General features: G+C 41.6%; 1 protein-coding gene across 1 annotated transcript in view; it reads right to left on the bottom strand.

Annotated features, from left to right (window-relative positions):
* Lipa (lipase A, lysosomal acid type) overlaps window positions 1-24,752 on the bottom strand; it is a 28,401-nt gene extending 3,649 nt beyond the window's left edge. The window contains exons 1-7 of the mRNA XM_051199707.1: window positions 24,547-24,752; window positions 23,191-23,308; window positions 12,479-12,677; window positions 11,807-11,916; window positions 10,457-10,593; window positions 5,068-5,214; window positions 4,122-4,193 (exon numbers count right to left, since the gene is read on the bottom strand). Of these exons, the coding sequence (XP_051055664.1) occupies window positions 4,122-4,193; window positions 5,068-5,214; window positions 10,457-10,593; window positions 11,807-11,916; window positions 12,479-12,677; window positions 23,191-23,308; window positions 24,547-24,651 (888 nt within the window). The 5' untranslated portion in view covers window positions 24,652-24,752. The remainder of the gene's footprint in view (window positions 1-4,121; window positions 4,194-5,067; window positions 5,215-10,456; window positions 10,594-11,806; window positions 11,917-12,478; window positions 12,678-23,190; window positions 23,309-24,546) is intronic.
* Between the last annotated feature and the right edge of the window lie 1,121 nt (window positions 24,753-25,873).

Raw genomic sequence — 25,873 nt, 5'->3', positions numbered from 1 at the left:
TATGCAGATCCTTGGAACACATTCACAATTCAATCCTGGATAGATGTGAGATAGGCCTAGAAATCTATTTCATCAGTATCCTCAGTAGTGTGCCTAATGCTGTAAAGCTAGGTTAGGACAGGCTTCTTCCAAGAGGAATAAGTACCCAGGCTCTTGGCAGTGGTTAGGAGGGGACAGACAAGAACAGGTTTGGTTAGCAGGACCTGGTTATAAGTTTGTCAGATTCGACTTGGAGGTTGCTATGGTTATAACCTTGATTGTCAATTTGATGAAATTTGGAATTAACTAAGAGACACCTCTAGGCATGTCTGTGTCTAAGAGGATGTTTGCAGGAAGGTTCATATGGGGAGGACGGAAGATTAGCCTGCATGGGTGGCATCCCATGGACTGGACTAAATCAAAAGAAAAGGGGAGGAAAATGAGCTGAGCACCAGCTGAGGCCACCTGACCATAGAGCCAAGAGGGAGAGCATAACAAGAAAACACTGGGAAAACTCCGGATACTTTGTACAGAGGGACATTTGAGTAAACAGGAGGGCAAAGGTCATAACAAGAAAACACTGGGCAAAGGTCATAACAAGAAAACACTGGGAAAAAATCCGGTTACTTTGTACAGAGGGACATTGTAGTAAACAGGAGGGCAAAGTTCATGGTGCCCTCTCTACTGAGTCATGGATTGGGAAAATTCTGAGACCACAAGGTCAACTTGGCCAGAGAGCAATGCTATGGCCCTCAGCCTGCAATCTTTGACCCTAGCCAGCTGCTTAAATCTGCAGATGAAAGGGGCTGGAATCAGAACAGATGTTAGGGTTACAGCCAATCCAGCTGCTCTCTCCCAAACCCAGTGCCCAGTGGGGGCCTAGGACACTGAGGTCGAAGGAAGGCCCTAATGTGATGATGACATAGCATGGACTCAGGGCAGCCACAGTTTCAACATGGCCAAGGGCCATGGTTAGTGGTGAACTGCTGAAGCATGTGTCATACCACACACAGGCTGCAGGTGGCTACTAAGCTAGCAAGTAGCTCGCTAACTGCCTTCAGTGTGCCTCAGCCAGCCAGCAGACATCTTTGGGAATGCAACTGATTTCTGAAGTGACAGAAATGGGGCCTTTTGAGACATGTCCAAATAGAGAGGTAAAAATGTTCACACGTGTCGGGGGCAGGGGTTAGTTTAGTACGAGAACATATGAAGAAAACAAATGACCGTAAACAGAAATATACTGGAGAGTAGCAAGGACCATAAAGAAGGGCATTGTGAATTTGAGTGTATCCCAAGGTCTAAAGCATTGTTTAAATGGTAAATGCATGCTGTAATCATGGCATGGACAGCTTGCATTCTGGGGACCCCTCTACTAAGCCACAGCAAACTCTGTCACCTGACATTTAGCTTTCCTGACATATCAACAACGTAAGAGGCATCTCCTTAAAGAGAAGCCTGTGAGAGGGAGCCCATGTCATCCAGTGTCTCAGACCACACTATTTCAGCTAGGCTCCGAGGCAAGACAGAGAGCTTTCTAAGCCATTTCCCAGGGACTTACACACTTGGTTAGTGGAAGAAGAGGATGGTGGACAGCTTTTCTAAAACTCCAAATCCTTGTGAATAAAGAGGACTGAACTACAGGGATAATCTCAAAATAATCATGTTGAGCAAAACCAAACAAATGCATTATATTATACACCTCTATTACACATGAACTCTAGGAAGGGCAAAATAAAGTGATAGGAAGCAGATCAGTTGTTGAGGGGGAAGGATTTACCTAGGAACTTGAGGGTGCTTTTGGAGGTGGCAGGCATGTTTCCTATCATATTGAGGCAACAGCATTATAGGTTATACCAAAATGTATCAAGTTGTACAATGTAGCACTATGTCACTTATATCTCAATAAAAGTTACAAAATAAAAGGCCAAAGCACAGATTCTGCAGTGCCAGGACATTTTGTTTGTGCGCTAAGGAAGTTTGCCTGGAGATCAGAGTGTGGAGCTAGTCACTAGTTAGTTAACCATAGAGGTCAGGCAGTGGTGGCACACACCTTTAATCCCAGCACTTGGGATCTCATGCCTTTGATCCCAGTGTTTGGGAGGCACACGCCTTTAATCCCAGCACTAGGGAGGAGAAAACACTAAGTGATATGGCTGGGCAGAGAGAGGAATATAAGGCGGGAGGAGACAGGAGCTCAGCCCTTTTAGGGTCTGAAGATTTCTTAGCGGTTTGGTAAGAGCTCTTGTGGCTGCCTACTCTGCCTCTTTGATCTTCCAGCTTTCACTCCCTACTATCTGACTCTGGGTTTTTATCACTAAAACCAATTAGAACTCGTGCTACACTCCAGTGCAAATGAACTGGAGTCTCTATGGACACAGGAATCTGTTTTATCTTTTTCAAGTTTTTATTTACTATTCTTGAGTGAGCGTGATGGAGGACGTAGGCATACTTGTGAAGAACAGAGGACAAGTTTTTGTCAAGTTGGTTCTCTCTTTCTACCTTTATGAGTTCCGGGGATTGATTATATGTAGCCTGACTTCCACAGAAAGTAATTTAGCTGAGCCATCTTGCTGACCCATAGGTTTTATTTTTAAATATCTTACTTATTTCAGTTTATGTATAGTATGCACGTGTGCATGCATTCACATGTGCATGCATGCATGCAGAGTACATATATAGAGGTCAGAGGACAAGTTGGAGTTCATTCTGTCCTTGGATCTTGTAGTTTCTAGGGATCAAACTGAGGTCATCAGGCTTGGCAGCAAGTACCTTTGCTCACTGAGCCACCTCCTAGCCCCATAGTCCTCATTATTAAACGCCAGTGTGTACCACCAGTTCTAGAAGCCCATGCCTTATTTTTATTTGAAAGAATACTTTATTAAAATCTCTAACTCTTTAGGGATGAGGTGTTTCTGGCACAAGTGGTGTCTGTGCGGTGCTCAGAAACTAAGACACCTTTACAGCATCTTGGTTTGAAGCTTAACCAGCAAAGTATTTCACGTTTAGGATAAGATTAGCTGGAAAAGACCCATTATCAAGACTATGCTGTAAGGTGAAAATAAGTCCTCCCTTATTGTCAAGTGGGATAAGGGAAGCAAGTTGTAAAGCCATTGGCAGGGAAAAAAAACAATTTCCTTGTACATTAAATATTCTACCTATAACTACTTCTTTTTGAAATGATTCGGCAAGAGGCAGCAAGCCAATGCAGAGATAGTTCCTACCTCCAATGTGTACTTACTATCTGTATGGGATTATTAGAATAATTTTATTTCCATTTTAAGATACTATTCTTTTTTATCTACCTGTGAACTCTAAATGCTCTAAAACGGACACACATTGCTTACGTGTGTCAAAGTTCTACTTTAACCTTAGTGACCCCCATTATCATACATGATTGCTTTGGCTCTGATTTATACACTCATGTTCCAGGCACACTGTGTCTGTGAGTTAGTGCTGAAGTAACAGCTTCTACCCCCAGAAAATTATATTTTATCAAATATGAAATAAAGTAAATCTGGTGCACAATTAAAAAAAAAAAAGGAGGATAAGAGAAAGATGCATAGGAAAGGGACATACAAACCTGAGATGGAAGATGGACACAAAGGAGAAAGATGGGGAGAGAGGAAAGTAAGCCTCAGCCCTGATCACTGTTGGGTGAGCCCATGCCCAACACAGTGTATAGCGTAGAAGATAACTAAAGTGCCCCAACTCAGTGACAAGCACCCAGGAGTGTAGGAAGGAAACAGATCTGATCTGTTGTTTGTGTTGGTGAAAGGCATGCACTAGAAGACTTTGGGAATCTGTGGCTTGTCCAGTTTTACCGAATACTAACTTTACATGTGCCCAGGTGTGTAGTGAGATAGCCACCCTGCCCACGCCTGCTGTACTGACCATGCCCACTGGGGGGCATGGGGACAGATTTAGGCATGACTGGTGGAGTTTAGGTCTGGGTCCGACCGGGATGCTCTCACTTTCTCCCAGGTCGGAGACAGAGAAGATACAAGGACATCCTTGCAGTGGGAACCCGCCATGTTGTCTGTTTCTTGTGTTAAGTGAATTCTCCCTGAATAAATCTCAATCAGTCTGTATTGTGTCCCAGAATCTTATTATCCGCTTTACAGCTATAATCCTGGCATACTTACCTGAGCCCAGTGTACTAAGTCTTGCACAGAAGTTCCCGCTGGACAGTGTGATGTATACACATCCACTCTAGACTAAAAGATGAATATGATGGGTTAGAAAATGAAAAGACATTTTCCCCTTCAAAGGATAAAATAATACAACTCTATACACAGTTTTTCAGAATATTAATATCTCAGACATTGGCGGAGTAGGGAAAAGCAGCAATAAGGTAAATGCAAGGAAGCACAGGTTGCAATCACAGATCATTTTTCTCTTCTCCATGCTTTCCTAAATTTCCAAATTTGAGAAATTTAAAGTCTTCCTTTAATCAAAAGGAAAAAATAAAAATCTCACTTTTTAAAAGTCTCTTCCATCTTCATTGCAGAATGGGGGGGGGGGGTAAGATCTGACTAGATAGCCCAAACTTGAACTAAGATCCTCCTGCCTCTGCTCCCCACCCCCAAGTGCTTGGGTTACAGGAATGTGCGAACACACCTGCCTTTACTCTACATTTTTAAAATCTGTCTTCAGAACTCAACATCCTTAAAGATAAATACATTTAGAAACATAGGCTTAGTGTAAGCCAGAGATTTACACTTCATAACAAACATAAATATACATACGCATAGATAAATATATGCTAATGTGTATAGTATTTATCTCTGTGTATATATGTATATGATGCTCCAGGTTTAAACACATATAGCTGCTTTTTTAACAGAACACACTACTAGAATAAATGTTATATAAATATTATGACTTGGGATGGATCCATGTATTATTTGTCAGAAGCTGACAGGAGTGAGCCCAGAGCAGCAGAGATGCCACTTGCTAAAGCTGATGGCTGTGTTCTTAAATGAAAGACTCGAATATCTGATGGGTCCAGGACTGCATCCCTCATACAAATAAGCACATCCATTGCTAACAACTGACAGCTGAGGTAAGTCTTAGGGTCAGTGGACATACCGCATTTAAATTCTTCTCATTGAAGCCACATATAAGAAAGAAGATATTTGTACAAAGCTCCTTCAGGACAACGTGAGTGCAAAAGTGAGTGCTCAGCCATTTCAGTATGGCGGTCTGGGGGAAAAGCTCTTTGTGTCCAAGCAAGTTCTGTAAAATAAAAAGAAACCCAAGAATGGGTCAGCATTTCAACCTGATGGGCTGGCTTCAATATCCCTTCAGAAGTACAGACACACAAGGGTCTCCACAACATGGCTTCCAGGACACAAGGACAATCAACCAACATTCCAAGCAGGAAACCTGGGAGTTATTCCTGGGCTAAATCAGATGTGCTTAGAGACATGTGCTTAAGTTCCCTAAATGAAAAGGCAGAGACAGAAAGCTATGTACATTTATACTAGACCATTATAAAGGGAGATGACCATTTGTTGACGGGTTCTTCTCAAACAGCTGTTGAGGCTCTAATCCACTGTTGGCTAAATCCAGCCACCTTGCAGGTTGTTCACTGTTTGTTTGTTTCAAAACAGTGTCTTGTTGGATAGGCCTGGCTGGCCTCATAGTTATCCCAGGCTAGCCTCAAACTCATGAGAATCCTGCTGCCTCAGTCTCTCAAAGGCTGAGATCATAGGTGTGAGCCACCATGAACAACTATTGCTAATTTATTAAGAAATATTTTTATGCTGGTAAAACACTTAAGATTTCTCATTTGCATTTTTAACTGTTCAGTTCAGTGGCAAGTACAGTCAAGCTTGTGTAATTATCCCTATGATCCATCTTCAGAACCCTGGTATCTAGACCCATTAAACAATTACTCTGAATCCATTAGACACTTAATTACTTCCCACTTCCCCTGCCCACAGCACCACAATGGTTTTGTAAGCTTTAGTGGGATACAGCCACAGTATGAATTTAATCGTCAACAAAAACCACGTGGCCCACTTTTATAAAATAAGCTTACCGATTATTCTACCTTGTCCCTAACCAACAGTCACTGGATCTGTGTTCAAGTACAGCAGGGACCGTCACTACATTCTCAAGGCAGATCTTCTTGTACTATGCAACAGGAGATGAGTCCTCCTTATATGGAACTCAGATCTGTCCCTTTGCACTCTTGCTCAACCCAACCATGCTAGGACAAGCAAGAATGGAAAACTCAAGTATCTACAGAGGAAATGTTGTGGGTTGAGTTATGTCCCCTTAAAAGGCAGGCATTTAAGTCTTAAGTGTCAGCATTTGAGAACGGCCTTATTTAGAGATTGGGTCTTTTCGGGTGAGTCAAGTGAAAAGGAGTTTGGGCCTTCATGTGACATGCTTAGTGTCATTTTAGAGAGGAGGAATCTGGTCCCAAAGATAGACATGGACACAGATAAAACAGCAACTAATGATGAAGGCAGAAACTAGAAAAACACTTCCACAGCCAATCTGGCCAAAGGCCACCAACCCACCACCAGGAGGGACAAGACATGCAGCACATTTGCCTGTGGAACCTAGGAGAGCAGCACAGGGAAGCTGTAAACACACATGAATAAAGCTGCATGTGCAGCCTGTTTCTCTGTCTCCGAGTAGATGACTGGGGAATAACAACAACTTTGGCCAAACTGTTCATTCTGAGCTCAGTACTCCATGTAACTACTACATCTTCTTCTTATTGTTCTGGCTTACCACTAATCCACAAAATGGTGAAACATAGCTTCTTTTTTCCCCTCCCTTTAAAAATTGCCAGTTATCTGATCTTCAGTGTATCACACTAGTTTAAACGCATACTGTTATATTCTAGTTTCTTCCAGGAAACTTGGCCATCTATAGATAGTCTGTGATCTCTGTCTGTCTTAGTTAGGATTTCTATCACTGTGATAAAATTCAATGGTCAAAGCAACTAGGAGAAGGCAAGGTTCATTTCAGCTTACAGTTCCATATCACAGTCCGTTATCTAAGGAAGTCAGGGTAGGAATGCACATTGGGCAGGTACCTGGAGGGAGACCTGATGCAGAAGTCATGACAGAGTGCTGTTTACTGGCTTGTTCCCTCATAGCTTGCTCAGTCTGCTTTCTTCTAGCATCCAGGACCTCCTGTCCAGGGGTGGCACTACCTACAATGGACTGCTCTCTTCTGCATCAATCACTAATTAAGAAAATGCCCCCCAAAGCTGGCCTACATGCCAATGGGATAAGAGAAATCTCTCAGGTAGGGTTTTCTCTTCCTAAATAACTGTATCCTATATCAAGCTAATCTAAAAAACTAGGCAGTACATTGTGAAGTCAGTCTTCTGTTGGACAATGTATCCAGTCTGAAAACAGAAGTCAGATCTGAACTGATCTTTGCCAGAATAGTCACACAAAAAGTAGCTTAAAAGGACCAGGAAGTAAATTCCGCAAGGAGAAAGGGTCACGTGACATGGAAAGCTAGCTCACTCATAGCTCTTGCCTTAGCAGCTACATAATCGTCATTGTGACAACTGCACACATTTTTGGAGTTCTCTATTTAGCAAGATGATACATCATAGGCCTATAACACAGCCCGCCATTCCTTTGGGCTGATGAAGGATAAAAAGTGAACCTGTTCTTAGCACCACTGACCCAACTACTCGTGTAGCAAACTCCACAGAAAACCACATTCACACGTATGATATATACAGATAAAGGGGAATTTGCCTTAAATATTTGTAGGCATGGTCATATTAACTTTGACAGGTTTGTAAATTATACTTTTATATTTTTTCAAAGGATTAGAGGGGAACACTTTATTTCCACAAAAACTTAATTCATCAGTGTATTCAACAGTTCATTTGGTTATTTTGTTCACTTGTTTTGGTTTTTACTTTCCCAGTGTGTGCCAGAAAGCACTCAAGTTTGAAACTCTGATTCCCAAATACCATGGCCATAGTCTTTATCAGAAATCACAGAGAATGTTTTGTAAAAACACAGAGCCCTGATCTCCACTCTGATTTTACAAAGCAACATTTCTAAAGGGGGATGGGGGAAGGTGTGGCATTTCTAGGTTTATAAAACTAACTCATAAACTCTAAGGAACAAGCTAGATTTATAACATGCATTCCTACAGCAGCAACCACACTCCCCTGTATCTACTCTAGAGCTCCTCCCCCAGCCTGGATGTCTATCACAGTATTCAACTGATTAATGGCAGGTCTTCATGATCAAAAACTGCCTATTGAGCAGGTAATAAGGAAATCAATTAACAGGCTAGCTCTCCATGTGAGAAATATACTACCTGCAGAGCAATCTATAGAGTTGCATTCCATCTGCATTGAAACAAAACAAAATGTATTTCTCTTGGTGCATCTCTATGCACATACACTCATATGTGGGGGCTGTAGAAAAAGGCCACCAAACTGAGTAATTCTAAAGATGGTATTAGGGAGGCAGCCTAGTATTCAGGAAGTACTGGTAATTTCTGAAGTGTTTGTAATGCAACGCAACGCTTCTATTAACAAAGACAGCCAAAACAAAATTTTGTCAGCATGTTTGCTGATACAATGAATTCCTACCACAAGCGTCTGACTAACTGTAGCTCATTATAACCCAAAAACATACTGTGCAGCATGACACAACAATGAAGTGTCACATTATAGTCCTTCTCTCTCACTAAGGGTCTCATTAAGAGCACACAGTACATTTCCCTGTAAAAGACTTTAAATAACCTGAAAGAAAAGAGAAAGTGTTGTGTGACGTTTTGTTTGTGTTCTAACAAATAAAGCTTGCTTCGACTCCAAGGGTGGAGCTAGCCAGTAGTTAACCATAGAGGTCTGGAGGTCTGTGCAGAGAGGAGACAGAGTGATGGAAGAACAGCAGAGGTGGGAAGCAACTGTGGCTACTCGTTGCTTCAGTGATCTTTTTCCCCTGATATCTCACGCCTGGTTTTGTTGTTAAAATTAATTAGATTTATGCCTCAAGAGAGAAACAGAGAGAGAGAGAGAGAGAGAGAGAGAGAGAGAGAGAGAGAGGGAGAGAGAGGGAGAGAGAGAGAGAGAGAGAGAGAGAGAGCTATGTTACACCTACCTCTAAGTAATCAGTCACTTAATAGCAGCGGTAAGTTCTAAGTCTCAAGTTCTCTAGTAACTTTAGCCTTGTGCAACCATCACATAACATGCTTACACAATTCTGCATGGTACAGGTCAATCACTTGACATAGAATCTTGATGCAATCAATATTCGTAAGGCCAATGCTGGCACATCAGGCCACATGCCTTTACAATAAGCATTTTCCCAAGATGGAGAAGTACATGCTAAAACAATGATTTAAAGGATAGGATATAAATAAACCAGGAATCGTTATTATCATGATGAAGAATGACATTCTACTTTGCTTCTGTTGCTGTTATACAACACTCTAAAAAAAAGTTAGGAGAGAAAGGGGTTTATTTCATCGAATACATCTAAGTTACATTCCATCACAGAGGAAAATCAGGGTAGGAACCACAGAGATTCTTGCTGGTTCACAAGCTAACACTTAGGACCACTTGCATAGGAATGATGCTGCCCACAGTGGGCCGAGACTTTCTGTATTAACAGTCAAACAATCTCCCTCAGACATGCCACAGGCCAATATGATTTAAGTAATTCCTCAATTAGGACTTTTTTTTTTCTCTCAAACGACTATAGGCTGTGTCAAGTTGGCAGTTAAAGCCAACCATGACATAAATACTATACATAACTATGTGTCCTACACTTTTATATAACTCTTGTGACTTTTATATGCTAACATCGCCACAAATATGTGAATTATATGTTGGACTACCACTAGTTGATAGGAAGTTTTCAGTTTCACTGTTACCTGTTGGGACCAAAATCCAATGCATTATTCCTCATGATCAAAAACCCATTACAGCCAGGCTGTGGCAGTGAACCTTTTATCCCAGCACTCAGGAGTCAGAGGCAGGCAGACCTCTGTGAATTTGAGGCCAGACTGGTCTACAGAGTGTTCCAGGACAGACTCTAAAGCCACACAACAAACCCTTGTCTAGAAAAAAAAGAAAGAAAGAAACATTGCAGGGCTGGAAATTTGGCCATTAAAAGTTAAGCTCACAACCAAATCATCAAAAACCCATACACAGCATATGACTGTATATAACACTGTGTTGAAGTGTGTGTGTGTGTGTGTGTATGAATGCTTAAGTTACTTTTTCAAAAACTCCCTTGTACCTTCTTTGTACAGTGGGTAGGAAGCCAAACTAAATTGTTAACTATGGAGACATGCAGCTACATGTCTAGTTAATAATATGGTTCCCTAGGAGCCTCTGCAGGAGGTGTGAAGACATGTATACCCACTGCCTCAGTAATGCCATCTACACAGGACACTACCTATTCTCAAGTGATCAGTATTTCAGCTCAGATGATAATATGTGAGGAGAAGGGAGATGGTGCCATCGAAGTACCTCAAGAAGAAAGTCTGGCAACTTTCCAATCTTGATCAAGGGGCTCGAGGCAAAATTGACAGACGCCACAGGACCCAAGGCAAAAAACATTTTAATCTTCTTTGCCAGCTCAGGTATCTGTGAAAATGCTATGAAACCTGTGGGGGAGGGGAGAAGAAGAGAATTAGATCTTCTAGCACTTCCTAAAAAAAACAGTGGGAGGGGGTCACCCATTGTGTCCTACAGAGGAAGCCCAGTACCACACAAGTTGAATAGCTGAACAGAGCTCTTAAGACATTCTGGCTCAGAAACATGGAATTTAGGTCCAGATTTCAGCCTACAATACGCATGGAAAGAAGTCCAGGGTAAGAGAGCCAGGAAGTCTTCCCTGTTCCCATAGCAATGTGAATCTCTACAGCTCCACCCCACACTTTTACCTCCCCTTCCCATCCCTAATTTTCAGACCATCCAAGCAGAACACCAGTAACTGGAGAGCCACATTTAGATTCCCCTTTCTGTAAAATATCTTTTACACTTCTTTCAGATCTATCCACTACTTGTCTCTAGGACACTTAAGAAACAATGGACTTTAGACAAGTCACCTCATCATAAGAGAGGTAATGTCCCTAGAACTCTCTAGAACAACAGATTTCAAGGGATAAGTCACCTAGTCATAAAAGAGGTAATGTCCTTAGAACAACGGATTTCAAAAGACAAGTCACCTAGTCATAAGTAAGAAGTAATGTAAATAAAGAACACACAGCTCCATTTTCTGGAGGGTAAAGCAAGTTAATATGTTAATACCCTGGAAATCATAATGTTTACTTTGTGAATCTCTTTGCAGAGTATACTCTGCCTATCATACTCCATGAACACGAAGGTATTAGTGAACACCAAATGGCAGAAAAGCTTTCAAAAACTATGACTTAACTTTATTTCCTTGCTGATTTCTTTATTTTGGGCGGTGCTAGGGTTAGACCCTGGTGTTCAAAACTGGTAGGCAAGCACTCCACACTGAGCTGCACACCAGCCCAGCACTGAAGGCTTAAAGTATATTTTCTTACTGACCCTTTAAGGTTTTTGACATTAGAAAATGTCACCCTCTCACCTCCCTATGTTGCTTACATTAGAAAACACATAACAAATATATCAATTCTTTCAATTTTAAGATACTTAACAACTTACACTTAATTCTGAAATTCTGAATTTCTGTAGATTACCACTGAAAATTTCTTGCTCTGTTCATGATTTGTGCTTGGCATTAAAAAAGAAAAGAAAAGCCTATATTTGAAGTAACATCATTTTGTATAACATCACCCATCAGTTCACTTCAAAGATACATTGCCTTTTCCTTCTTTACTGTATACATACCTATGGTGGTACCTTGAGAATGAGCCAGATAATACACTTGTTCTTGACCAGTTTTAATCACAATGTAGTTAATTGAAGCAGGTAGGTCATATTTTGCCATCTCATCAAAACTACAATCCAAAAGACAAAGGACTCTTCAATTGAAAAAGCACACAGAAGTAGAACAGCACACAGATACTTGGCATGAGATGTGTTAGCACACACTGAACATGGCTGAAAAAGCATGCACGAGTTCAGAACACTAACTATGTCTAGGACCAAGGAAGTTCCCCTGCATGCCCTTCCAGTTGTATCTCCTGAAGGTAACACCTCTAATTTTTCACGTTTATAAGTTAACCTGATTCACTTTGCATATTTCCTGAAAATGGGATTGTATAACATATCATCTTCCATAACTGGCCTCCTCCATGTTGGTACCTGACTATAGCTGTTTATTCTCGTGTTATTATGTTACTACACCACACTCGGTTCATTGAATTTACTGCTGTCCATGTATTTGAGAACCCATTGTTATAAACAGTGTTACAATAAACATGTTCTAATAAATGCTTTTTGGTAAAAGTTCTCACTCTTGTGATTCATGGCCAGGGTGGCTCCAGTTTTATCAAAAGGAAGCATCTATCTTAAGGATGCTAAAGACACAAACCCAAGTCATAATTGACAGTGATATACCTGAAGGCCCAGAATTCATCTTCAGAAACGGAGAGAGTTTTATGTTTCCGAGACCAGGTGTTTCCTCTGCTGTTCCCCATCCACACATCAAAACCAGCATCAGCCAGTATGAAGCCCAGGCTGTTGTTGTCAATGTTCGTGACCCAGTTACTAGAATCTGCCAGAAAGCCATGCTGGAGATAGACAACTGGTTTGGGACCTGAAAAACATTGATGTTTAGAAGGCATTATATCCAATCTCCTCGGCAAATATGCTGTCTTGCTAAACAGTCAACAGTTCAAAGAAACCAAAGCAAATGGAGCAACAGAAACAGATTCACAAGCTGAGGGGTATGTTTGCTTTAAATAGTGCTGATAAAGATGAAGCAAAACTACATTCTTTTTATTTAGTTTTTTTTTTCCCCCCCTGGTAACAAACCATTGACTTAAGCATCAAAATAAAATTTAATAGATATGGGTGAGTTTGCAAAATGTTTCTATAATGTGCTCACAATGATTCCAAACAAAATAAACTGGAATGGAAATGTCACACACAAGACGGTCCTATATGCCCACAACAATCGCTGAACCCTAAACAGAGATAACAGCAACTGTTAGCCAAGATGAAGGGCAACAGGATGGCAGAAACACAAGAGTGCTTAGAGGAGCTTTGCACATCATTTTTAACATTTGAAGAGAACTAACTAGAGATGCTGAGTAACAGTGACATGCCAATGTATACACTGAGGGTGTCTAGGAGCAGAGGCATGTGGGAAATCTGTATCTATTGATGTTTATAGTAGATTTATTCGTTGCCAAAATTTGGAAGTGTTGGTTGCTCAACCCTGCATCTGCTTGATTTTGAAGTGACCCTAAGTCTGTTATTTAAAAAAAGCAAAGTCTAGCGAAAACAAAGGCAATGTAGAATAAAGTCTTACAAAAGATGATGTGAATTTGAGATGGGAACCTGAAGGGGAGCACAAAGGAACTGTGGGGTGGGGGAACGGTAGGTCCGTTAAACATGTATGTGCTCATGTATTAAATCCTCAAAAAAGAAGTTAAAGTTAAAGAAAGCTAAATAGAAAAATTACACACATGAATTCAAAAAGTGTCTATGAATGTATCTTCTACTTATCTCTTCTTGAGGGGGGTTAAACTGCAAGAAGAACAAAGACTTGGATGTACAACTCAGCCCCCTCCAGCCCAGACAACCTGAACTCGAGAGACATACATGGCCAAGACTATGCAGTCACTTATCATGCAAACAAGCTCTGTGACAGGGGCTTTCTCAGCACTGGAGATACAACAAGGAACAAAAGAAAACACCACCTTGGAGAAAGAGGAAAAAGCAAATGAGCCAACCAGGGCCCATTAACTTCTTTGCTTTCTAGTAGCACTTTAAGGCTATGACTAAGGCTGACACAAAGGTATTTACACAAAGGTTCTACCTTCACTGTGATAGATGGTCCATCCCTGCCTTCAATGAAGGTTTGAGTTCATCTTGGAAAATATGAAAAATAATCATCAAAAGTTTGCAGTTATAAACAGTGTGACAAAAATTACTGAAATTCCTGCCTCTGGGACCTAACCGAAAACAATAAATAGATGACAACAACAACAAAAAAAGCCTAAAGCATTATTTTTCTAGCCAAGGACAGACAAAATGACTTCTTCCTATTTAGTCACCTAAACAGGTACCACCAAGCAGGCTGGGACAGTAGCCTCATGGCTGCGTAGTGTAATGCTGACCATATGATGAGGTGACTCTCGGGTGAAGTTAGGTTTGACTGTGGTTCACAAGAGGAAGACTTGGTATGTGGGGAAGTCCTCCTGCCTCCCAAGGCACAAGTGGGCATGGGAAGCTACTTCACTCCAAAAAGTCATGGGGAACCAACCAGCTGTGGTTGAAGGAAGTAATAGACCTAAGGGCAAGGGGGAAGGAGGCCAAAGTTGAGCAAGTCAGCAGGGCACAACTCAGTTTTCAGCATCCATAAAGACTCACTGGACTGATTCTTCTTCATAGCTTGTAGCCAGGGCCTGTGAGTGATCTTAGACTACCAGGCTTGGGTCAGGAAGGTGATTGCAGTTCCTAGTGAAAGTTAAGACCCAAGCACAATGCACCCACCTCAGGAGTTAGCTTAAATGGTAGAATTCTTTGCCTGGGCCAGGATTTGCCAGGTCCTCTGCAGCCTGACATCTTTAAGTTCCTTGCTAGTTTAGGAAGAGCGTGTATACCCCACAAAAGAGTTGTGTATCTTTCTGCAATAGCAGATTCTAAGCAAAATGGTAAGTGCCCATTCCCATGGTTCCACACAAGGGAATACAAAGCTAGAGCTGCTCCTCAGCTCACATCTTCTGGAATTGACCATATAACCCAGCCAATTCATGGGAGCTCATAATGGAGCCAAGTGGGACCTCTGTTCCAGACAAACTCAATGTCTAAGGGTTGGCACAACCATCCCCAAGATAGACCTCAGCCTAGGAGCTTTCTGAATAAACTCTACCCACATAAAAACCCAAACAAGCTTCTACAGTCTGGATGGTGTATCATGTTATATTGTTCAAAACGGCTACCAATTATGTTTGAGGCATCATCTCATATATGGCCTGCATTTTCATATCCATGTTAAAGATGAGGTGACCTACACGTGGAGAAAGCACCTGGCCCTAGAACATTCAGCCAGCCATGTGCCAACACTGAGATCCAAGTCTATCTCACTTCAAAGGTCTTGCATTTAGCCAGTGATCTAAAGGGAAAGCAATTCTAAAAACTAAAGTAGAGAAGAGGTATGCACACAAATGTTAGCTCTGTCTCCAGGCAGCTCATGGCAAGCCAAGCAGCCTATGCCAAAACACGCTATGTGCTGAAACGATCCAAAGTGATTATGAGACAGACACATCACTGGCTCTAGCCCTGATCTAGAGAATGAGGAAGTCCATGCACAGAGCCTGGCCTAGGAGACCTTATTTGTGAAGCTCCCTTGGCTATTTTTAATCAGCCCACCAAAGCAATATTCAAACCTACTTAAAGAGATTTATGGCCAGCAAGTTGGGCCAGGGATGAATGAGTTGCCCAAAATGCTGAAGAAGAAACATAGACATCCCCCCAACAAGCTTCCAAGAGGATCCTTAGGGCCTCCTTCTCAGTAATTGGTAAGAGTGAACTGGGGGTTGATAGCTCTCTGACAGCAAAGCCTAGCCTGTGTGAAGCTCCAGGTTTGCTCTTCAGTCCCACACAAATTAAAAACAATTGGGTTTTCAGTTATCCACAATAAGGGCTCCTGGGTGAATGTTTATAGTCTAATTCGAGTTTGAAGATTTGGCTCCAAAAAATAAAACAGTCCAAATACTATATAGATTTTTGTTCCTTTCTGTTGTAGTGACAAAATACCTAAGAATGGCTAACTTATAAAAACAAAAACAAACAAACAAACAAACAAAAAAAAAAAAAAAAAAACAGAGATTTACAGCTTCCAATTGAAGGTTCACTATGTCTGAGTCTTTTTTTCTTCAGTGTCCCACGGCAGAAAGTAGCAGAGTAAAAAGACACATGCCAAAGGAAGAGGTAAGGTCTGCTCATCTGGAGGAAGAAAGAGGGAGCGGGTAGGGCTTAGGTCCTACTAACAAAGCCCAGGAGACTAAACAACAGAATCTTATGTTCAAACTACCAGATACTTTTCTGACTTTATCAGGGACAACACTGTAACCTCAGGGGCTAAGAAGGAAAGCTGTGTGGAGTGGGAACTCAGACACAAGGTATGGGAAGCTTGTCTTTACATCGTCCTGGATGTTATTATGGGAAAATTGCTTAACCCCCCCCCCATAACCTTGTTTTACTCATTTGTGAAACAGGCTAACCAGAGTCCTAATTATTCATCTGATGATTCATCTGTGACAAGGGGTACTTGGCTTGTCCACAGGAAGCAATCAGAAAGTTATGTGGCCTTTATCAGTGTCCAGGCCATTGTATTCACATTCCAAAGCTACTCTGCAGGAAAGGGGGTGACCTACATTGCCTGAGTGAACACAAGACCCTGCATCACCAGATCCCATCTCTAACACAGAGCGGCTCTCCACACCCCTGGTGACTGTCACTGTGTTCACTAAGCAACAAGAAGGCAGCAATGTGTCCCATATCATTCACTACAGTGCCGGCAGCAGCTGAAGCTGAATGTGGAACAGGGTGCACACAATCAAATGCAGCGAAGACATGAAACTGCAGCACTTTGATCTTATTCCAAGGTGCTGAGTCCTGCTCACTCCCACACAACAGGAACCACCCTGTCCACTTAGCACATGGCTGTTCCAGTTGAAGATCTACTGTTATAGTCTAGAGGTAGTTATGTTTAAGACTTCCTTAATAATTGAGTCAGGGGAAGAAAAGAGGAGAGCAAGAAAAGAGATACCATAATAGAGAGAGCCATTATAGGTTTAAAGAGAAATCTGGCACTAGGAAAATATCCAGAGATCTACAAAGATGACTCCAACTAATAATCTGAGCAATAGTAGAGAGGCAACCTTAAATGCCCTTCCCCGATAATGAGACTAATGACTACCTAATATGCCATTCTAGAGTCTTCATCTATTAGCTGGTGGAAGCAGAAGCAGACACTCACAGATAAACACTAGCTGAACTCCTGGAATCCAGTTGCAGAGAGGGAGTAGTGACAAGCAAAGGGGTCAAGACCAGGCTGAAGAAACCCACAGAAACAGCTGACCTGAACAAATGGGGAGCTCATGGATTCCAAACTGATAGCTGGGAAACCAGTACAGGATCAACCCCGGAATGTGGGTGTTAGTTAGGAGGACTGGGCAATCTATGGGGCCTCTGGTGATGGATCAATATTTATCCCTAGTATACGAATGGATTTGGGGAGCCCATCACACATAGAGGGATACTCTATCAACCTAGACACATGGGGGACGACCTAGGTCCTGCTCCAAATGATCTGACAGACTTTGAAGACTCCCTGTGGAAGGCTTTACCCTCCCTGGGGAGCAGAAAGGGGATATGATGGGGGTTGGGAGGGGAACAGGGGAGGAGGGGAAGGTGAGGGAACTGGGACTGACATGTAAAACAAGCTTGTTTCAAATTCAAATAAAAAATATCAAAAAAAAAAAAAACATGAAAACCCATTTGCTTATGAGGAAGCATGGACAGCGCACACAGATAAAACTTGCACCTGACTTCCAGATGGTTCTACCCATTATACACATCTTAAGCATCTTTCCAGAAACTTCCTTCTCTCCTTGAAGTTTAGGATACACTCCCTTTCCCAGAAGACTGGATGCTAAGAAAACAGGTAATGGAAATCATGATGAAGATCATTTAAAGATAAAAAGAGATGGTTCAGTTTCAATCTGTGTAGTTATATGCCCCACTGTGCAGTGTAAGGTGTCCCACTGTGCAGTGTAAGGTGTCTCACTGTGCAGTGTAAGGTGTCTCACTGCGCAGTGTAAGGTGTCCCACTGCGCAGTGTAAGGTGTCTCACTGTGCAGTGTAAGGTGTCCCACTGTGCAGTGTAAGGTGTCTCACTGTGCAGTGTAAGGTGTCTCACTGTGCAGTGTAAGGTGTCTCACTGTGCAGTGTAAGGTGTCTCACTGTGCAGTGTAAGGTGTCTCACTGCGCAGTGTAAGGTGTCTCACTGTAAGGGCAAGCTGCCTCGAAAGCCTTATGGCAATGATGGAGTAAGTATTATTTTTCTCATGTAACAGATGAAGAAATTCAAACTCAGAGAGGTTAAGTAAACAGCTACCATCACACTTATGCCTAAGGCTGGTACTTTTAGTAGGCTCACACTAGGTGACACAGTCTCTAGCTGTACCCTCCGCAGTAAGCCTACAGATTTCATTCATATTGTCTCTAAGCCTGGAGAAGAGGGAAACCTTGACCCCAATATGACCTAGAACAAGGAATATTTGGAGTCTCAATGTTGTGCTCACTCCAATCCCAAGAGTTCTACAGAAGTCAGAGAAGACTTTGGCCTCCACAGGCTCCAGCTGAACTTAGCCCCGTGGGGAAGGCAGTAAATTCACGCTATCATCCACCTGAGTTATTGTTGAACTAATTGCTGCAAAACAAACACAGATGATATAGTCCTAAGGGCTGGGTCTGTTCTGAGTGTCTGGGGAAATCTCCTAGACACATGACATTAAGCCAAGAAGAAGGGGAGGAGTATGAGGAAGGGAGGGGCAGGCAGGGGCAGGCCAGCACAGGCTCCTCTGTGCTACACTTCCCTTTCGCTCCAACCGCAACCAGGCTATGGGAGAGAAACTGCACAGCTACCACAGTTATGTTGCTGAGTTTCAAAGGTCCAAAGGCAGCCCCCTACCTAATGTAGCAGCAGGGGAGCTCAACAAGCCTAGGGATGCACTGAGCTGACCCACGCATGCTCAGTGCCTCTGGCACAAGGACTCACATGCCAGATTATGTAGGCCTACCAAAACTGCATTTATTAAAATTTAATTAATGAAAGCCAGAAACCCACAACTGGTTTCCTCCAAAGGGATGGTTTTTCTAAGGAGAGAAAAACCTAGAGTTGTTCAGGATGCTAGGAGGCTTATCTATGCAAGACAGCTCAAAAGTCCTGTGGTGACCTTTCACCTATGACTTTAATGGCTCAGTGGGCAACCCCTGGGGAGACTGCGCCCAGGCCACAGTTGAGAAGCCCACTTCTGAATGCTGCCTATGCTCAGTCAGGGACTGCACAACCCAGGGTGCTCCCTCACCAACCAGGCCATGAGATGCAGAATTCAGATACAGATGAGGTTCCCTTTAAAAACTTGCTGATTTCTCAGTTAGGCAATTAGCAAGTAAATCTGCCTTGTGTTTCATTTTTAATGCTGGCACAAGTAGCATTTCCTTGTTTCAGCTAAATAAAGTCTATATTATGGTTATCATGGGATCAGCTTGCTCAATACTTATTATATAAGGGCATGTGGTCACTTCAAGGAATACTGCCTCTGAGTCAAAATGCCCAAGCGACTCCCTTTGCCTCCGCTATCTTGAGCAGGAAATGAGGGTATAGGTCAAGAACACAAAGATCTAGATACCTAGAAGTCTGCCAGGAGTATGTTATAAAGGTACAAGCTTTGCAAATCCTTGGTCCAAGCAGGAAATGAGAGCCTTGGAGCATTAACACTCAGCATGAAGGCTGAGCAGATAAAAATAAAACCACTTCTCTGTAAATGATTCATTTCTGTATTTCAGTTCCCTTAAGCACTTAGCAAATACAGCAATGGCTCAACATCTGATTCAAATGATTGGTTAAGAATGGGAAGATGGCTCCATGGGAAAATCACCCACCGCCCACATAGAAAGCCTAACACAGTGTGAGAGATGGAGACAAGAGGATCTCCAGTGTCTGCTGCTTAGCAGGCTAGCTTCAGGCTCAGTGAGAGACCTTGTCTCAAAGACTGGAAAGGAGAATGACAAAAGAATATATAATGTCTCCTCTGGTGTTCACTAGGGTGTACACATACATACACGCATGCGTGCACACACACACACAGATGTACACACAAGCACAAGCATGTGCATACACACACATACATGCACGCACGTACACGCAAGTGCACACACACACACACACACACACACACACACACACACACACACATCAAATAACACGCTTTAAATGGAAAATTGCAGGCGTAATCTCCAATAACCACAAGTACAAAAGCCTGTTGCTCCAGATGGGTTGAGGAGTGCAGACAAGCAGCCAGGATAGAATATTGAGGAATGTACATATCTTCATCCATTAGATCCTTGAAGATCACTGCCTCACAAAATCACATAATAGCTGAGCCTTAAGCAACTCCATGTGCAAAACTACATAGGACAGAGGAAGACAGAGAGGCTGGGACAAGAGGCAGCAGGCAACAGAGAGAGCTTACAGTAGGCCATAGCAGAGCAGACACCTGGCTCAGCCCTGTGCTCACACAGAACCTGTGACACTGTCTGAAGAGCCTACGCGTGATTTATCTGTAAATGACTGTTCCCCAAGTATGTTGCCCCACAGATAAACAACATTTTAATGGACCTTATAATTGCCTGTATAGAATAAGGCTATATGGAATTACTTCCTACATGCATTAATTTCATAAAACATGATACTGTATTTCCATATTCCTGCTTTGAGATCCTTTTTCTCTGGTACATGAGGATCCCACCCACCCCCAAAATTGAGTCATTCAAGATTCAGCTTCTGAGCTGTCTCAGGGGCCTATCGGAATGGTAACAAGAGCTTAACGTGAAGTGTGGTCAGAACAAGGGAGAAATGGGATTAACAGGGGATATTTGTGGGTAACTTAGAGACTGGGAATCAAGAATGATTCTGCATGTGTTGTGGATATAGCTTGGCGGCAGCACTTGCCTAGTATGCATGAGGACCTGCAATCCCTAGCACTGTCAAACAAAAGGGAAATGACTTTGCAATATCTAGTCTAGGTCACTGGAAGGACAGACGGTGGTGCTATTAATTGGAAGTCAGAAGTGAAGTGACATTCATGAGATTGATACCATTTTGAGGACTGCATATTCTCTTCAGCTTTTTTTTTTTTTAACTTTCAAGATGGCAGGTAAATAGCACGGACTACACTACTCCTCAACAGACATAATAGAGAGCCTCTGTCCAGTACCACAGAGAACAGACCAAGCAAAAGTATCTATGCAGTTCTTAGAAAAATCACAACTCCTTTACAGAACTGAGTCACAGAAATCCTTGAAAAGCCCCCTCTGAGGCTAGCTGGTAAACACACAGATCACAGACCTCCCCACAGGAGGGCAGGGCTCCTCAGAACTATGAAGGAAGATGGAGACCTAAAGCTAAAGCTAGATTTGGCCAAGAACATGCTCAGTCCGGGTTCTATAGTCTGAAGACAGAGTATCCACGTCCCCAGCCTGCAAGGGACCATCGAATGGCTCCAAAGATTTCTGTCTCTTCATCCCAGGGGCACCTTCCTTCATAGGAGGCCCCTCCCCCTGCCACACTATGATATGTGTGTGCAAAAGACAGGAGCTCTGTATGATTTAATTGCAACATGGAGGTGGACACAGAATCAGAGGTGGTAAATTCTCTCAGCATGGTTTGACCTGGGACCTTTGAACAATGGCTCATATTAGTGATTACTAAGTACTTTATAGGAAATAATATCCACACTTATTTGTCTTTAGCGTCTGAAACCTGTGTATGTACTTTTGGGGGGTGGGGAAAGGAAGGAAACTAAGATCATATGCTCACTCTTACATAAAATATGTATTTTATGTGTTTGTGAGCAGGAAGCACAGATCAGTGCAATCCATCCTTCCTTTTGTAAAAGACTCACCAGGGAAATATGATACTATAGCACTATAAATACTGAAACAAAATCTCAAAGGAATTTCAGAAAGAACACTTCCATAGCCACAATAGCATTATTTAGTGTCTTGTGACAGGCAGAACCTGGAGGAAAGGGAAAACAGGTATATCAGCTGGCAAAGGAGAACCGTAAGGCAAAGCTCACCTTCACCCAGATTTGTTGTCTGTTCTGAATAACCGTTTAAGAAGCACATGGGGCAAAGAGCACTCTCTGTCTAGTAAAACCCTAACAGAAGAGATAGGTAGCCAGCTAACTTAGCTCAGACCTTATATTTCCGAAGAGCAACTGGCTACATCTGGAGAGGTGATTAAAGGAAGATCTACTATCCTGACGACTGTTAATACTTTCAGGTAGTTTGTCTAGAAATGTCATTATCCACATCAGGACCACAGTTTTGTTTGAGTTATAAGTTGATCAAGTAAGAATACAAATACATACCAAGGTCCATATTTTTAAGGCAAATCTACAAGAACTTTTATATACTCCTAGTAAAATTCACTGTCAATGCACGCATACATAGAGAGCAATTTTTCCAAAAATTTGTCAAAAACACAAGTCATATGTCATCTGACATCAAAATTCTTCGGAGGGAAATTTATCCTCTAAATAAATTTGAACAATATGTGTGTTGTGTTGTTGTTTTGTTTTGTTGTATTCAGCAGCAACATTTGTTAGGTGAACATTCAAATGGGCACAAATATTCCCTAACAGAACACCTGTTAAGCAATACATGATATAAAGATACAATAAATACACTTATCTGCAGATAAGTGCTCCATGAATTACTGGGAAAGTATCTGTGATGATAAATAAATCCACTTTTTGTGAGTTTGCTGATAGCAAATAAATAAATAATAAAACACTATTTCCTTTATAGTATGTTTTGAACTTAAAAGGAGGCAACAGAAAAATACTCCATATTTGTTTCTAATGAATGTCTGAAGGCACAAAGATTTTAAATGAAGATATTATACACGAACACTTTTTAAAAACTAGAAAGATAGAAGTATTTACTGTATATTTCTTGATTTTTTGCATATGTTATTTATATATTATATATGTTGTTTGAATATATTACCTTTTCAACAAACTGAGTAATTTTTAAATTGCAAAAGGCAACTCTTTGATGCTCTGGACAGTTCATTAGATAAATGCTTCCTTGAAAAACAACATAAATAGATATTTTGACACTCCACATAGAATATGACCTTTGAGCTGACTTGGCTTTAAAACAGTTACCTCAGCTTGGCTGGTACTTTGGCCTCCAGCCCATCCTGTGGCAACATTGCCAAATGAAGCCCAAATTAGTTCACCAACTCAGACAATGTGGTGACTTCTCAAAGCTGTTAAATCTTGCCACAGAAAACACCATACCTTTATCAGAATGGTTCTTCCGGCCATGAGGGATTCGGTGAAGACTCAGGATATACCCATCCTCTGTCTGGACCAAGTGCTCCTCACTTGGGTATCCCCAGTACCTGATCATTTCCGTCTGGGGAGAGAAAGAACGACAGGCAGTCTATACTGGACTCTGATTCTTCAATCTCCAAAAATAACAGGCACAGAAGAAAACAAACACAGGACTTTTTTTAGCTTTTGAAAGGAAATCATTGCTACTTGAGTCTGCTCAATCTGATAGCCAAGATCCCAACTCACGCATCAATCCTTTATACTCACAGGTATTTCATCATTCTAGCATGTTCTACACCAAATATGTCAAATTTGGGGCCTTGTTGTTTTCATCATGCCTACCAGGTGTAAATCAAACATCTCTTCTAAATATGTCAGCTAACATTTTTCATGTTTCATAAAATTCCTAGCCTAGGCAATAAGGCGTTTTTAAAAAAAAAAATCATTTTCAGCCCTGGACCCAGAAACAATTCACTAGAGCATCAGGTTGAGGTTGAAGAAAAGCTGAAAACTGGGAAACTGTCATCAAATTCACTTCTCCACTAAGAATGCATCTCTGGGAGCTCAGTGGGAAAGCATAAATCAGTTACGTAGAAGACTGAAGTGTTCATTATCCACTCTGCCATAAATACCGGAAAGACTTTAATTTCACTATTCCCTTAGGAAGGAACTGTTAAAAGAGATGATGCCAAAAGAAAGCTTAACCTTGGCCTGTATCATGCCATACTATCCAGTCTCCCGGGAATTTTTCTGTCACTGCAGTCACCCAGTTCTTCAGCTGGGTCAATCAAGCGTCTGTTTTAAAGTTGCTGTTTCTTTAATAATCTGTACTTTCTTGTTATTGTATTCTTACCTGTAGTTTTTCCATATTCTACTGCTTAGCCAATATTATTAATTTTGAAATGTTTTAATTAACTCGGTGGTTAATATTTTGCTTATATCGTCTAACAATTACTTCTGATGTTTTCACAACTGTATTGAGTTATGTTTCCTGGACATTGTCAATCACAGCCCATATTCAGCAAAAAACAAAGGCACTCTTGTAAAGGGCTTACACAGTTTTATCAGTTTTGAAGTGTGTTTAAAATGATTTAAGAATTAAATTACTAAAGCACATTGTTTAGCATAATCCATGTGTCATGTTCAGCAATATCTAGTGGGAAAAGTCTAGCACGTGGCATCTGCAATTCAGAAAAAACAAAAATCACAATGAGCCATAAAGAGATTAGTTATGACTTCCTACAGCTCATATAACTCTACTTAAGAAAATAGCACTTGTCATTGTTGCATTTTAAAAGCAGGTGACTTTTAGAAACTCACCACGTTCATGTTTACTTCAGGGTCCACATGTGATACGGATCCTGTGGACCTTCCAGAAAGCAGGATCACAAGGACAAGACAGACCACCAGGCCCATGATTTGCATCTTCCTCTGTTTAAAGTCGCCAGCAGAATTTTATCACACAATCATGCATTGACAGTTCAATGCCCACTTTCAAAGTCTTGAACCACGTGTAGGATAAAATCCTACAGGAAGACAGATATGAAACAAATGACTCGAGCTATCTTTGGAAGGGGAAAACATGGATTTGGTTTTACTGAGACACCCCCAGAACCACCACCCGCAGTTACCACGTGCTGCCTTGTACACCCACTTACCATCTCCTCCCAAAGTTAAAGAAACTATTCCTAGAGAAGCGACATGGAGAGGAACTTAGACAGGATAAGAAAAAGAAAGAGCCAAAGAACTCCCCGCTTCCCCCCTCTGCTTAGGATTTAAATATATTTTCAAGTTCAGCCAACATTAGCTTTTCCCTGCAATTTGTCTCTGCAATTTGTTCTTTCCCGAAACCGAATGTCAGTATTCAAAAGTGTCCCTCAAGCGAATAAAACTGAAAAGAAAGGAGAGACAAACTCTTCAATCATCGACAAAGATCACCCCAGTGATGGCTCAAATTGCAGTGCAGCAAAGAGCTTGGGATGTTACTAGTGGGGTGCCACAAGTCTCTAACAATGCCCAGAGTAAGGTTAGAAGAAATGTTGGAACTGTGATCCAGGCCTTTAAAAATCCATCTAATCACTTTAAAAGACAGATACACAGTTCCAAAGACTTACACACAAATTATACCAGCTTTGTATATAACAGTCAAAAGCTGGGGGAGGGGGGGACAAACCAAATGAATAAATAGATAAACAAAGTATGTTTATGTATACATAATTCAGCATGAACACTCAATATGGACAAATCTCAAAATAATTATGCTACATCAAAAAAGTCAGGGAGAGAGTGAGGGAGTGAGAGGGAAGGAATTGTTCCAAAGTACATAAAACTTGGATGCAATGCAATGCAATCTACAGTGACAGAAAAGAGATTAATATCTGGAGAGAAGAAAGGACAAGAGGGAACAATCCCTAAGTATTATGTACAGGGGTCCTTAGGGGTGATGCCTACCTTTATACTGCTGAATATACTAATTTCTCAGGTTGTCCAAGGCAAGACATAGAAGTTTCTAAATGTGTTCTGCCTGTCTATGCTAATACCTGAGTACTGTTGTTTGAAAATAACAAATAACTAAATAAAGGCTCTCTTAAAGCAAATATTCCCCATTTCTTAGGAAATTGGCTCTCAGGCACCTGCAGAAGAGAAC

This window comes from Phodopus roborovskii, unplaced genomic scaffold (assembly GCF_943737965.1).
Source record: "Phodopus roborovskii unplaced genomic scaffold, PHOROB, whole genome shotgun sequence".
In the NCBI taxonomy this organism is placed as follows: Eukaryota; Metazoa; Chordata; class Mammalia; order Rodentia; family Cricetidae; genus Phodopus; species Phodopus roborovskii.
This window is presented reverse-complemented; position numbering and strand designations above follow the sequence as displayed.